The 11,981-nt window shown below is 54.7% G+C and overlaps 2 protein-coding genes across 2 annotated transcripts; both read left to right on the forward strand.

Annotated features, from left to right (window-relative positions):
* The first annotated feature begins 19 nt into the window (after positions 1–19).
* On the forward strand, positions 20–3,799 carry L226DRAFT_609695 (2-oxoglutarate dehydrogenase E1 component). The gene is made up of 6 exons (XM_067686080.1): positions 20–472; positions 522–771; positions 827–2,685; positions 2,744–2,948; positions 3,004–3,104; positions 3,158–3,799. Exons 1-6 carry the CDS (start codon positions 125–127, stop codon positions 3,401–3,403), a joined length of 3,009 nt encoding a protein of 1,002 aa, XP_067539742.1. The 5' UTR covers positions 20–124; the 3' UTR covers positions 3,404–3,799.
* A 242-nt stretch (positions 3,800–4,041) lies between these two features.
* Positions 4,042–11,855, forward strand: L226DRAFT_609696 (beach-domain-containing protein). The gene is made up of 30 exons (XM_067686081.1): positions 4,042–4,347; positions 4,397–4,630; positions 4,685–5,335; positions 5,393–5,621; positions 5,671–5,826; positions 5,886–6,359; positions 6,415–6,523; positions 6,574–6,905; positions 6,957–7,433; positions 7,497–7,756; positions 7,804–8,042; positions 8,097–8,231; positions 8,282–8,442; positions 8,495–8,614; positions 8,670–8,829; positions 8,888–8,944; positions 8,998–9,262; positions 9,314–9,386; positions 9,447–9,510; positions 9,563–9,746; positions 9,801–9,835; positions 9,885–9,971; positions 10,022–10,148; positions 10,202–10,325; positions 10,379–10,438; positions 10,490–10,630; positions 10,684–10,853; positions 10,905–11,249; positions 11,301–11,632; positions 11,685–11,855. The coding sequence occupies exons 1-30, from the start codon at positions 4,147–4,149 to the stop codon at positions 11,743–11,745; spliced, it is 6,063 nt and encodes a 2,020-aa protein (XP_067539743.1). The 5' UTR covers positions 4,042–4,146; the 3' UTR covers positions 11,746–11,855.
* The last annotated feature ends 126 nt before the right edge of the window (positions 11,856–11,981 follow it).

Consider the following 11,981-nt stretch of genomic DNA (forward strand, 5'->3'; position numbering starts at 1 on the left):
AGTGCACCGACTGAGATCCTCCCAAAAACGGACGCAGCTCGTCATCACCTTTCCCCTCGTCCACGTCGTTGTTCACGACCCCCGCTTTCTCTCCTTTCCACCACCACGAGCGACGTCTAGCAGGATGCACAGGCTCGCCCGTCTCCCCCGTGTCGTGCAGGCCCTGCACGGGTCGCGCTACCGCTACGGCGTGCAGCCCTTCGTCCGCTCGCTTGCGACCGCGCAGCCTCCTTCTCCTAACGACCCTTTCGCGAATGGCACGAACACGTACTACGTCGAGGAGATGTACAGACTCTGGAGACAGGATCCCAAGTCTGTGCACGCATCCTGGGATGTCTATTTTTCTGGCATGGACAAGGGCCTGCCCAGCTTCAAGGCTTTCCAACCTCCCCCCAATCTCGTCCCTACTCCTGCCGATGGTGCCCCTGCGCTCCACGCAAATGGAGGTGCTGAGCTCGACGACCACTTGAAGGTACGTCTGAGAATACCTTTGCAGAGCCCACCGCATTGACGCGTGCCAGGTTCAATTGCTTGTGCGCGCATACCAAGTGCGCGGTCACCACGTCGCTGATCTGGACCCGCTCGGCATCCTCGACCCCGATCTCAACCCTGAGCATCCGCCTGAGCTCGAGCTCAGTCGCTATGGCTTTACCGAGCGCGACCTTGAGAAGCAAATCACGCTTGGTCCTGGTATCCTGCCCCATTTCGCTACGGAGGACAGGAAAACGATGAGTTTGGGAGAGATCATCAAGGTTTGCAAGCGCATATATTGTGAGTTTTCGCGACTTTGGAGACATATAGCCACTGATGTCTTATGCGTCCGCAGGCGGTGCCATCGGTATCCAGTACGTCCACATCCCCGACAAGGAGCAGTGCGACTGGATCCGGGAACGTGTCGAGATCCCCAAGCCATGGAACTACACGGTGGAGGAGAAGCGGATGGTGTTGGACCGTCTCATCTGGTCGGACTCGTTCGAGAAGTTTATCGCGAGCAAGTACCCGAACGAGAAGCGTTTCGGCCTCGAGGGTTGCGAGTCTCTCATCCCTGGTATGAAGGCGCTCATTGATCGTTCGGTTGAGCACGGCGTCAAGCACGTCACGATCGGTATGCCTCACCGTGGTCGTCTCAACGTCCTCGCGAACGTCATCCGGAAACCGCTCGAGGCCATCCTCAACGAGTTCTCGGGAACTGCTGAGGACGATGACTTCCCCGCTGGTGACGTCAAGTACCATCTGGGCGCCAACTACGTGCGACCGACACCCTCCGGTAAGAAGGTTGCATTGTCCCTCGTCGCGAACCCGTCGCATCTAGAGGCAGAGGACCCCGTCGTTCTCGGAAAGACGCGCGCTCTCCAGCATTTCGAGCAGGACGAGAAGAACCACGAGACGGCGATGGGGGTGTTGCTTCACGGCGATGCCGCGTTCGCTGGCCAGGGTGTCGTGTACGAGACGATTGGCTTCCACCACCTCCCCAACTACGGCACTGGAGGCACTATCCACCTGATTGTCAACAACCAGATCGGCTTTACGACCGATCCCCGCTTCGCCCGTTCGACCCCCTACCCGTCGGATATCGCGAAGGCCATCGACGCCCCCATCTTCCACGTCAACGGCGACAATGTCGAGGCGGTCAACTTCGTCTGCCAGCTCGCCGCCGACTGGCGCGCCAAGTGGAAGAAGGACGTCGTCGTTGACATCGTCTGCTATCGTCGCCACGGTCACAACGAGACCGACCAGCCGAGCTTCACGCAGCCACGCATGTACAAGGCAATCGAGAAGCAGCCCACCACGCTCCAGAAGTACACTCAGTTCCTGGTCGGCCGCGGAACCTTCACCGAGAAGGACATCGACGAGCACAAGAAGTGGGTGTGGGGCACGCTCGAAAACGCTGCTAGTGGTGCGAAGGACTACGTTCCTTCCAGCAAGGAGTGGCTCTCAGCGTCATGGCCTGGCTTCCCCTCGCCCAAGGAGCTTGCAGAGAAGACGTTGCCTACTCGTCCCACTGGCACCGACGAGGAGACCCTCAAGCACATTGGAAAGGTCATCTCTTCGTTCCCCAACGGCTTCCACCCTCACCGCAACCTCGCTCGTATCCTGACGAACCGCGGCAAGACTGTCGATGAGGGCAAGAACATCGACTGGGCAACCGCTGAGGCTCTCGCGTTTGGGTCCCTCGCGCTCGAGAAGATTCACGTCCGTGTGTCTGGTCAGGATGTCGAGCGTGGTACGTTCTCGCAGCGTCACGCCGTCATCCACGACCAGGAGAACGAGCAGCAGTACGTGCCGCTGAACGACCTTGGTTCTAACCAGGCGCGCTTCGTCGTCTGCAACTCGTCTCTGTCTGAGTTCGGATGTCTCGGCTTCGAGCTCGGCTACTCGCTCGTCTCGCCTGACTCCCTGTCCATCTGGGAGGCGCAGTTCGGTGACTTCGCGAACAACGCGCAGTGTATCATCGACCAATTCATTGCCTCTGGCGAGCGCAAGTGGCTCCAGCGCACCGGTCTCGTTGTGAATTTACCGCACGGTTTCGATGGCCAGGGCCCTGAGCACTCAAGTGGACGTATCGAGCGCTTCTTGCAGCTCTGTGACGATCACCCGCACATCTACCCCTCTCCTGAGAAGATCGAGCGCCAGCACCAGGACTGCAACATGCAGATCGTCTACCCGACCACACCTGCCAACTACGTGCGTATACTTCTTAACACTAGTACAGTTGTAGGTTGGGCTCACTCGCGTCCTGTAGTTCCACGTTCTCCGTCGCCAGATCCACCGTGACTTCCGCAAGCCCCTCGTTGTCTTCTTCTCGAAGTCGCTCCTCCGTCACCCGAAGGCGCGTTCTGACCTCTCGGAGATGGTCGGCGATACGTCGTTCCAGCGTTTCATCCCTGACTCCCACCCGGAGAACCTTGTCGCGCCTGAGCACATCCGCCGTCATATCCTTTGCACCGGTACGTCTCCTTCATCTCTCGGGCCTTTGCGGCTTCTCTCTGACAGTCGGTGCAGGTCAGGTCTACCACACCCTCCTCCAGGAACGTGAGGACAAGGGCATCAATGATGTGGTGATAAGCCGAGTCGAGCAGATCTCTCCCTTCCCCTACGATCTGGTGGGTACTCCCATGGGATTATACATGGACACTACGCTAATATTTGCTCTCAGATCACGCCTCACCTCGACAAGTACCCCAACGCCGACATTCTCTGGTGCCAGGAGGAGCCGCTTAACAACGGCGCATGGAGCTACGTCGCGCCCCGCATCCTCACCGCCGCCAACGAGACGAAGCACCACAAGGGCAAGTACCCGCTTTACGCGGGCCGCGAGCCCACGAGCTCCGTCGCGACGGGCAGCAAGGCGATCCACAAGAAGCAGATTGAGCACTTCCTTGCGACTGCGTTCGGGCAGTAGATGGTTCGTCCGGACTGGATACGTGATACATGCATAAAGATGCTGTTCTGCTTGACGCTGCTCACTGTGCTCCCCTCTCTTGTGTTCGTCGTCCGTGTCAGTTACGATCTAGTACTTGTATAAAAAGGATACATACATAATACCTATTGATCACGAATAGCCTAGTATTTATGCGAGATTGGGAGCTGTCCTCCCTTCTCTGGCTGTGGAACCTGTAGTGGGTGACTTTTTCTCGGCCACTGCAGGCATAGATAGCGCAGACCCGATCGCGGATAGTCTCGGTGGGACCAATACAGACTACTGCTGACAATAGTCTGTCTGCAGTCCATGCGTAGAGGCATCCTGCGAAACCTTCAGAATGACTACGTAGTGGTGCTTCGGAACGCGTCTAAGCGCCGGGCTCGCGTACCAATCCCGAGACACCGACGAAACTCAGAGCTGAGAGCATACACAAGTAATACTTCATACCCATTCATCACAGTTCAGAAAGACCAGTGCATACGCTGATAGTTCTCAGATGCATGACGAATACAGCGTTGATGTAAGGAAGGGGGATCAAACGCAGTGATGGAAGTGCCAGTCGACATCCGACTCGAGGCGTCGCGCGCGGGCGGTGGCTGAAATCCGAAGACACGGCTTGACAACTCTCCTCAACGACCTTGCTGTCTCGACGTGCGACAGTTATGCTCATGACCATCTAAACTCTGGAACTCTGGTAGCTCTTCCCAGCTTTGCCTCGCATCATGCTCCGCACTCTCCTTACTCCCCTGAGCGCACGCTTCTCGCTGCCTTCTCCGCTATCCCCCCGCCAGCAAGCTGCTGAAGTGCTCAGTGACCCTGATGATCTGGACCCAGAGGACTTCGCGAGGGATGTGCTCGTGGAGTTGATGCGGAACGCGACGGAGAGGCTAAAAACGGCGGACACGCTGTCCGAGCGGATAGAGGTACGTCTGTGCTTCACAACCAGCGTTCGGCGGCGTGACAAGGAAACAGGTGTTGACCGAAATCCACAAAATTATGCTCCAAGACGCATGCACCAAGGACGTGTTCAGAGAGATGGACGGCTTCCTGGTGCTCATGAGCGTGCTGTCTACCATTCACCCAACTTTCTCTCAAGAGACGCAGAACGAGGCTGCTGGATCAGAACTCCTCGAGGCAACGCGTCTTGTATTCCTTATCCTCTCAGAGGCCCTTCACAAACACAATGAGAACGTTGAATACTTCAAGGTGTGTCTATCCGTTTCGCGCACGTGAACGCGCTCTCAGAAGTCATCTCCGCAGACTACGGTGGGACTGGAGTCCTTCTCGCAAGCCACGCTCGCCCTTGTTACCGATTCGAGAACCGTGAAGCAAACTATGAGCTTCCTAACATGTCTTGCTCTTCACAACTTCGCATGGAGCCGGTTCTTCCTGCACATGACCGGTGCGGACCACGCGACGATGGACAAGAAGTTCCAGGACTTCTCACAGCACCTCGGGCTCATCCATGTACCTGAGGCCTTGCAAGTCCTGTACAACGCCGCTACTCTTCCTGGACGCGATGACCCGGTGCTGCGTTACATGGGCACCAAGCTGCTTGAACGTTTGGCACTGCATAAGCATAGAAACCAATGCGTACTCAGTAGCCTCGGCTTCATCAGGTCGCTCTTCGAGAGACTATGTTGCGGGACGGTTTTACCGAAGCCTGAGCGACAAGTTGTCCAGAAGCTGCTCAAGCGACTCTTGGACCACCATGTTGAGACGGCGGACGCGAGGCTGATGTTCCAGCGTGCAATTCGGAAGGACGATACGCTTGACCCTGACGTACTTGAGGTCCTCCGTGCTGGAATGAAAGTGAAGTGGCCGGAGCATTTCTCCTTCGAGTCGCCAGCTGCCATCCGCGTCACGAGAAATGGTACTCGCGCTCTGCCGTCCACAGGGTTCACTTTCATGGTACGTGGATTGACTTCAGAGCTATTGAAACTAGACATGAACGTGTATAATGCGCAGGTCTGGCTGTGGATCGAACAAGTACCGAGAGACAGGACACATAACCTGTTCTCGATATGCACTGGCGAACGCGACATCTTCTCGCTCAAGCTTCGACCTGATGGCAATCTCGATTGCGAAAGCACCGGTAGCAAAGATCCCAGTATGCTGAAGGCTCGTCTTGCAAAAGGCCGCTGGACGCACGTTACACTGGTCCACTACCCCTACAGAGGTTCCAAGCCGACAATCCGTGAGTTTCTACTAGCGTGACCACATGAGTGTACTGAGCATAGGTGTAGGTCTGTTCATTGACGGAATGATGGTAGACTCGCTACAATGGCAGTACCCGCGGGGAGATGCCAACGTCGATCGTCCATACATCGTCGGCGACAGCTCGACCGGCGCAGTGCTCAACTGGTGTATGGCGTCCGCCTACCTACTCTCTCAGCCCTTGCGTGAGTACGACGATACGCATAGACCGTAACGTTCGACTAAACCCCATCAATTATAACAGCGGACGAGCTTCCACGAATCATCCACGACCTTGGTCCTCGCTATGTCTCCCGCTTCCAAGCCGCTGACCTCATCCGCTTCCTCACCTACGAAGCGGCGACCGCACTCAACATTCACCTGTTTGCGCGTGCGGAGCAGGCAAGGGGCTCTGCTGCAGAAGTAAAGGGCTTGATCAACTCGTTCAAGAACGGGCTAGGTATCAGCGAATCCAGCATCATATTCGCCATTTCCACCGTGACGACACTGTTTGAAAACAAGGAGACGGGCGAGTTGAATGACGCTGCTATGGACTCTGATGTCTTCTTGGCACGTTGCAACGGTCTTGATTTGGCCATGTGGGAGATTGGCGGAGCTGCTGTGGCCTTGCGGCTAGTGCAGCTTGCGCAGAATGCTCACGAAGTCTCGCGGGCATTGGGTGTTCTCACTGATGGGCTGCGTAACAGCTGGCAGAACTCGGAGGACATGGAGCAGTTACGTGAGTAGCTTCAGGCTTGTGAGGTCCTCGAAGATACTAATGTTGACCCAAACAGGCGGATATGACATACTCGCTGACATCTTGCGCAAGAAGTGCCACTTGATCAACATGACTGGGTTCGAAACTTTGTTCGAGTTTTTGGGCATGAACTTCCGTTCTCCTGAGTGAGTCTTCCCCACAGCCTCGCTTTGTTCTGCGCTCACAGCCTACGAAGCCACTCCACGATCGTCAACACCGTGGCATACCGCGCCATTGCCCTCGACTTCCAGTTATGGTGTCGAACGCGTCGTGAGATCCAGCTCGTGCACATAGAGCACTTCGCAACGCTCTTGGACACCAGTAGGCACAAGCGGTTTAACATCAAGCAGCGCTTGAGCAAGATGGGAGTCGTGCGGAAGTTGCTGTTCGCATTGCAGACGGATTGGTACCCGAACGACTTATTCCCATTCCTGTTGGATACGTTGAAGGTCGTAGCAGAGGCCAACTTCTCCATTGACGACGCGATCCGACCTATCGTGTCCTACCTCGCCGCTAACTTGCACGACAGTGAGTTTCACATGACAGTGCTCTTTGTATAACGATTGACTTAGCGAGCAGCCAGCGGCAATGGCGCAAGCTCTCCTCGCTCCATAATCTCTCGCATCGACCACCAGAACGCCCAGTACAAGGCCGAGCAGGTGTTCAAGATGTTCGTCTCGGTCCTCGACAACCCGGCCATGTTCAACAAATTCACCGCCACACTCCCTCTTACTCGCATCTGCCTGCTGCTCCTCGGAGACCGTCCCTCGCCTCTCGTAGCGACACTCGTGCTTCGGATGATCTCCACTGCTTTGGGTATCTCGACGTCATTCAGCCGGAAGTTTGAGCTGGTCAGTGGATGGAACGTTCTCAAGCTCTTCCTTCCCTACGCATGGGATGTCACTGTGCAAGACGCTGCGTTCGATGTCTTGCTCGGGCGAAGTCGGGACAAGAGGGACATCATCCCTACCGTCGTTTGCCCTCACATCGTCCCAGCGATCTTTGCGTCTCTCAAGATGGGTCTGGACAACAGCAGAGTGTCCGATGATCCACAGAGTATGTGACCACTCCATAATATGGGAGGCATAGTATCAGTCCTGACGAATTGCTCTTCTGTAGCCCGTGCCACAGCCTCAGCCAATGTGGAACACCTGCTTGAGACACTCATCGATACGCACTCCACTAGCCCGACGTTCCGCGAGGTCTTCCGTTCTCACGCGGTAACTCAGTCCTATATCGACGCATACAAGATGTACTCGACGTCGGTGGCATACTCTCCAGAGATCGACCAGAGCACGATCCGTGTGCTCGAGAAGCTCTCCCACCTTGGCCTCAGCATCGCCCTTGACAACGCTGTGGCTGTGTCGCAGAAGCAAGAGGTATGTTGCAATACGTACCGTGTTTCGATTTCCCTAACGTCGTCCAGATTATGGACGTTCTTCAAGCAGCGGAGAGCGTGCTCAACCCACGCGCCACGCAAGAGACCAGCCTAGATCCTGCCGCCGTTGTCGGTACGAAGGCTCGGCGAAGGCGGATGGCGTCCGTTCGACTGAGTATGCAACTCGGGGAGAGTGCGGTCAAGCGCTCTATCATCCGCATACATGAGTGGCGCAAGTCTGTGGTCATTACCGAGAGGAAGAGATTGCGGAAGACTGTATTGGACCTGTAAGCGAGCTTCATCGTCTTCAGTGCGGTGAGAATAGTGATCACCCCCCTCAGCCGTGAACACAACCGACAAATCGCGTCCTTGACAGAGTGGTCGATTGTCCTCACAACCGAACGTGGTCTATGGGCGAAGACCGATGCAGTACCACGGTGGCGGTTAGACGAGACCGAGGGCCCTTATCGAGTCAGGTTCGTGCATGCAATCCTCTCGCTGATGTCTTTGTCCTCATCATGTGCAGGAAGAAGCTAGAGCACGACGAAGAGAAGATGCCGAGTTCAAAGGTTGATCAACAGCAGATCGGCGACGTGCAGTCGCTCGACGTTGATACCCAGTCCATCATGCAGATCGAGGTCCCTCCTTGGTCGGAATCATATGACCTGTCTTCGACCGAAGTGGACGGTAAGCACCTCCAAACGTCAGCATTCTGTTCTTCTGATTTGACCTCTTACAGACCAACTTGGCGAGGAAATCGTGGATGACAAGCATCGCCGTGTTAGACATGAGCTTGAGCCTGGTGATATCATTGATGCAGTGAAGACTGTCGCGCGGATCTCTGGCGTTGACTCTTCTCGTGAGTCAAGGTATTCTTCCGAACTATGCTGACGATGCTGACATATCATGTGAAGCTGGGTTGTTAATATTTGGCCGGAGTCATCTATACTTGTTAGACGGGCTTGTGGAGAATGATGACGGCGAAGTGATCGAAGCGCACGACGCCCCCCGGAAGCTTTTCTTCGTCCCAGGCAGCATCATGGACCTCGACCATCATCAAAGAGCTCAACGTTGGTAAGTTCGTCGCACCTCTTTGACGAAACGAGGAGAATTCTAAATCTGAATTAAAAAGGCCGCACGACCAAATCATGAACTTCAGCGATCGGACGTTCTTGTTCCGCGATGTCGCGTACGTGTGTATTCTCACTTGGTCGTCGTAGCTACATTCACGTTCCGGTCTAGGCTTGAGATCTACTTTCGCGATAGTAGGTCGCTCCTCGTGGTGTTCGTGGATCGCAAACAGAGGCGAGAGATCACGTCCAGGCTGTCTCATATCATCGGTCGAATAGCTGGAGATCCCGGTAGTGCGGGATTGCTGAAGTCACCATTCACTGGCAAACTCAGCGCGAAGGTGTCATCATCGTTCGGTGCCAGAATGCTCTCAGGCTTTAGCTCCGACGAACTCTCAATTGCTCAGAGGAAATGGCAGTCGCGCGAAATTTCGAATGTGAGTATTTCGAATGCTACTCACACAATGTATTCGCTGACCGTTCCCCAGTTCACCTACTTGAGTATCCTGAACCAAGTGTCTGGTCGCACGCCGAGTGACGCCACACAATATCCGGTATTCCGTGAGATGTTGATACTGTTTCGCCTCACTACTCATGTCACTAACTCGTAATGGATTATAGCCTGGGTCCTTAGCGACTATACCTCCAGCAAGCTTGACTTGTCAAAGGCAGAAACCTTTCGAGAGTACGTCATCTTATGGACTTTGCTGAGCCGATGTATTTAAGATGTTATCTAGTCTCTCCTTGCCCATGGGTGCACTCACTGAGGCCCGACGAGAAGCAGCTCGCTCCCGTTATGATAACCTGCAGAGTGTCGGGGAAAAGCCCTTCCACTATGGCACACACTTCAGTTCCTCAATGATTGTTTGCCATTTTTTGATTCGTATGGAACCATTTACGCACATGTTCAAGACACTTCAGGTCGGTGCATAGGCAGTGAAGTTTGACTAGGACGCATACTCATGCACGTAATAGGGAGGTGACTGGGATCTGCCGGATCGACTTTTCATGTGAGTTCAGATCATCTTGCTGGGGGACCCCTAGCTGACCCTCAGTCAGCGACATCAACAGGGCATATTCATCAGCATCTCAAGACATCCGCGGCGACGTCCGTGAGCTGATCCCTGAATTCTTCTCGTGTCCTGAGTGAGTCCATCGTAGCACACAATGTGTATCAATGTCTGACATCGTCCCAGGTTCCTCGAGAACTCACAAAACCTCGACTTTGGTGTGCAGCAGAGTAGCGGCGAGAAGATACATGACGTGAAGCTACCTCCCTGGGCGAGGAACGATCCCTTGCTCTTCGTCGTTCTTAATCGCAAGGTTCGTATGTCTCCTATGACGCTCCTGGAGGGTCTGATGTGTCTCCAATACAGGCCCTTGAGAGCGACTATGTTAGCGAACACCTTCCACAATGGATTGACCTGATATGGGGCTGCAAACAAGGAGATCCCGACTCCTATAATGTGTTCCATCCGCTCAGCTACGAAGGAGCCATCGGTAGGTCATAGACCCGCTGCTTGCATACGTTCTGTCCCATAACATGTTTGCAGACCTCGACGCGATCACTGATGATCTTGAACGTGAAGCAACTGTGGGCATCATCCATAACTGTTCGTGCGCTCTATACTTGATCATGGCATGTCTAGCTAACAATTCTTCAGTCGGGCAAACGCCACGCAAGATCTTCGGACATCCACACCCATCTCGCCACATGCACGGCAACTCGGCACTCCCACTTGGTATCATCTATGGAATTGCGGAAGACTACCACCTCTTGACACAGGGTTCCAGACCTCTGAAAGGTTCGTGTCCATAAATGCAGTTCGAGCGGCAGCTCATCAGAGAACCTCTATAGATCTTGGTTCCGAGCAGCCCGTGCGAGAGTTGGTGCTCGATCTGATCGGCCAGCAGGTCATTCCGTGTCCAGAAGGTATGATATGCGTTCCTTCAAGGCCACATGAGGGGATCGTCTGGGAAGGCGGACCCGCATCCACCGGTTCGCTGAAAGTTATGGTTGATCGGAAAGTGAGTACTACGAGCTCATACCGCGAGTGGCTCTCATACCACATGTTGTAGGTCTCGCAAGTAGTCGAGTCGGCGTTCTGCTCCTGTGCCACCTTCGCAGATGCAGGTACACTCGTCACTGGATCCACAGATAACACCGTGCGCTTATGGCGCGTCATACGAAACGACCGAAGTCGTGACCAGCCGGTGTCTCTCCAGCTCACACACCTCATGCGCGGACACACTGCACGTGTCAATTGTATCGCAGCGTCAAGAGCATGGTCGCTCATCGTCAGTGGCTCGAAGGACGGTAGCGCAGCGATATGGGACCTCAATCGAGGTGTATACACGTGCTCAATATGGCACGGCTCTGGCCCATCTGCAGAGATTCACCTCGTGTCCATCTACGAAAGCACGGTAAGCCTACTCCAGCGATCACCCCGGTGGTCCCGCCTGACGTTGTTCTAGGGCTACATCGCGACCTGTTCACGAGACCGACTATGGCTACATACGATCAACGCTCGACCCATTGTTTCACTCGACCTCACGGAGGCTGCCCCATCGCCGTTGTATCCTCCCGTCACGTCCATCGCTTTCCTTGAACGCGACTACTCTCATACAGAACTAATCGCCACCGGAGCCCCTGACGGCACTATCACGCTACGTACCTGGAACGCCAACAACACCCCAGAAGGCGAGAAGGCGCAATGGGAGTTCGTTACGCTCAAGACGCTCAAAGTCAAATCCGAGAGTCGCTTCAGGAGCTCGATACCCTGCGTTACAGCTCTGAAGTTTGTCGGGTACGCTGACTACGTGTGTCTCCAACTGAAAGCTCACTAAGCGTCCTGTCAGTGAATCACTTTACCATGGTGAAGATACAGGTAAACTATACGGATGGGAACTACCGGATTAGACTCTTCATTCCGCTTTCGCGCTGTCGAACACCCTCACACATATGTACTATACGGATCTGCGCATATCTATATTCAGATAATTGTACTCTGAGTCCTCTCGATATCTTATAATTGTCTCACCAGTCTACTTCAAGCGGTGAGCGGATTTGTTACATCTTTGATCTATGAAGGTCGTGCTGACTCCACTTCTGAGGCCACTCAGTCTTGACTGTAATGTCGCGTCTCGGCGTTGAGG

Source organism: Lentinus tigrinus, assembly GCF_003813185.1.
Source record: "Lentinus tigrinus ALCF2SS1-7 unplaced genomic scaffold L226scaffold_4, whole genome shotgun sequence".
NCBI classification, from domain to species: domain Eukaryota; kingdom Fungi; phylum Basidiomycota; class Agaricomycetes; order Polyporales; family Polyporaceae; genus Lentinus; species Lentinus tigrinus.

Excerpts from the sequence above, each read along its gene's own strand:
- L226DRAFT_609695 (XM_067686080.1), top strand. The coding sequence starts at position 125 with ATGCACAGGCTCGCCCGTCTCCCCCGTGTCGTGCAGGCCCTGCACGGG. Across the intron at positions 772-826 it reads GGTTTGCAAGCGCATATATT|GCGGTGCCATCGGTATCCAG; the intron begins GTGAGTTTTCGC and ends ATGCGTCCGCAG. Across the intron at positions 2,949-3,003 it reads CCGTCATATCCTTTGCACCG|GTCAGGTCTACCACACCCTC; the intron begins GTACGTCTCCTT and ends CAGTCGGTGCAG.
- L226DRAFT_609696 (XM_067686081.1), top strand. The coding sequence starts at position 4,147 with ATGCTCCGCACTCTCCTTACTCCCCTGAGCGCACGCTTCTCGCTGCCT. Across the intron at positions 7,757-7,803 it reads CTGTGTCGCAGAAGCAAGAG|ATTATGGACGTTCTTCAAGC; the intron begins GTATGTTGCAAT and ends AACGTCGTCCAG. Across the intron at positions 10,149-10,201 it reads TCGTCGTTCTTAATCGCAAG|GCCCTTGAGAGCGACTATGT; the intron begins GTTCGTATGTCT and ends TCTCCAATACAG.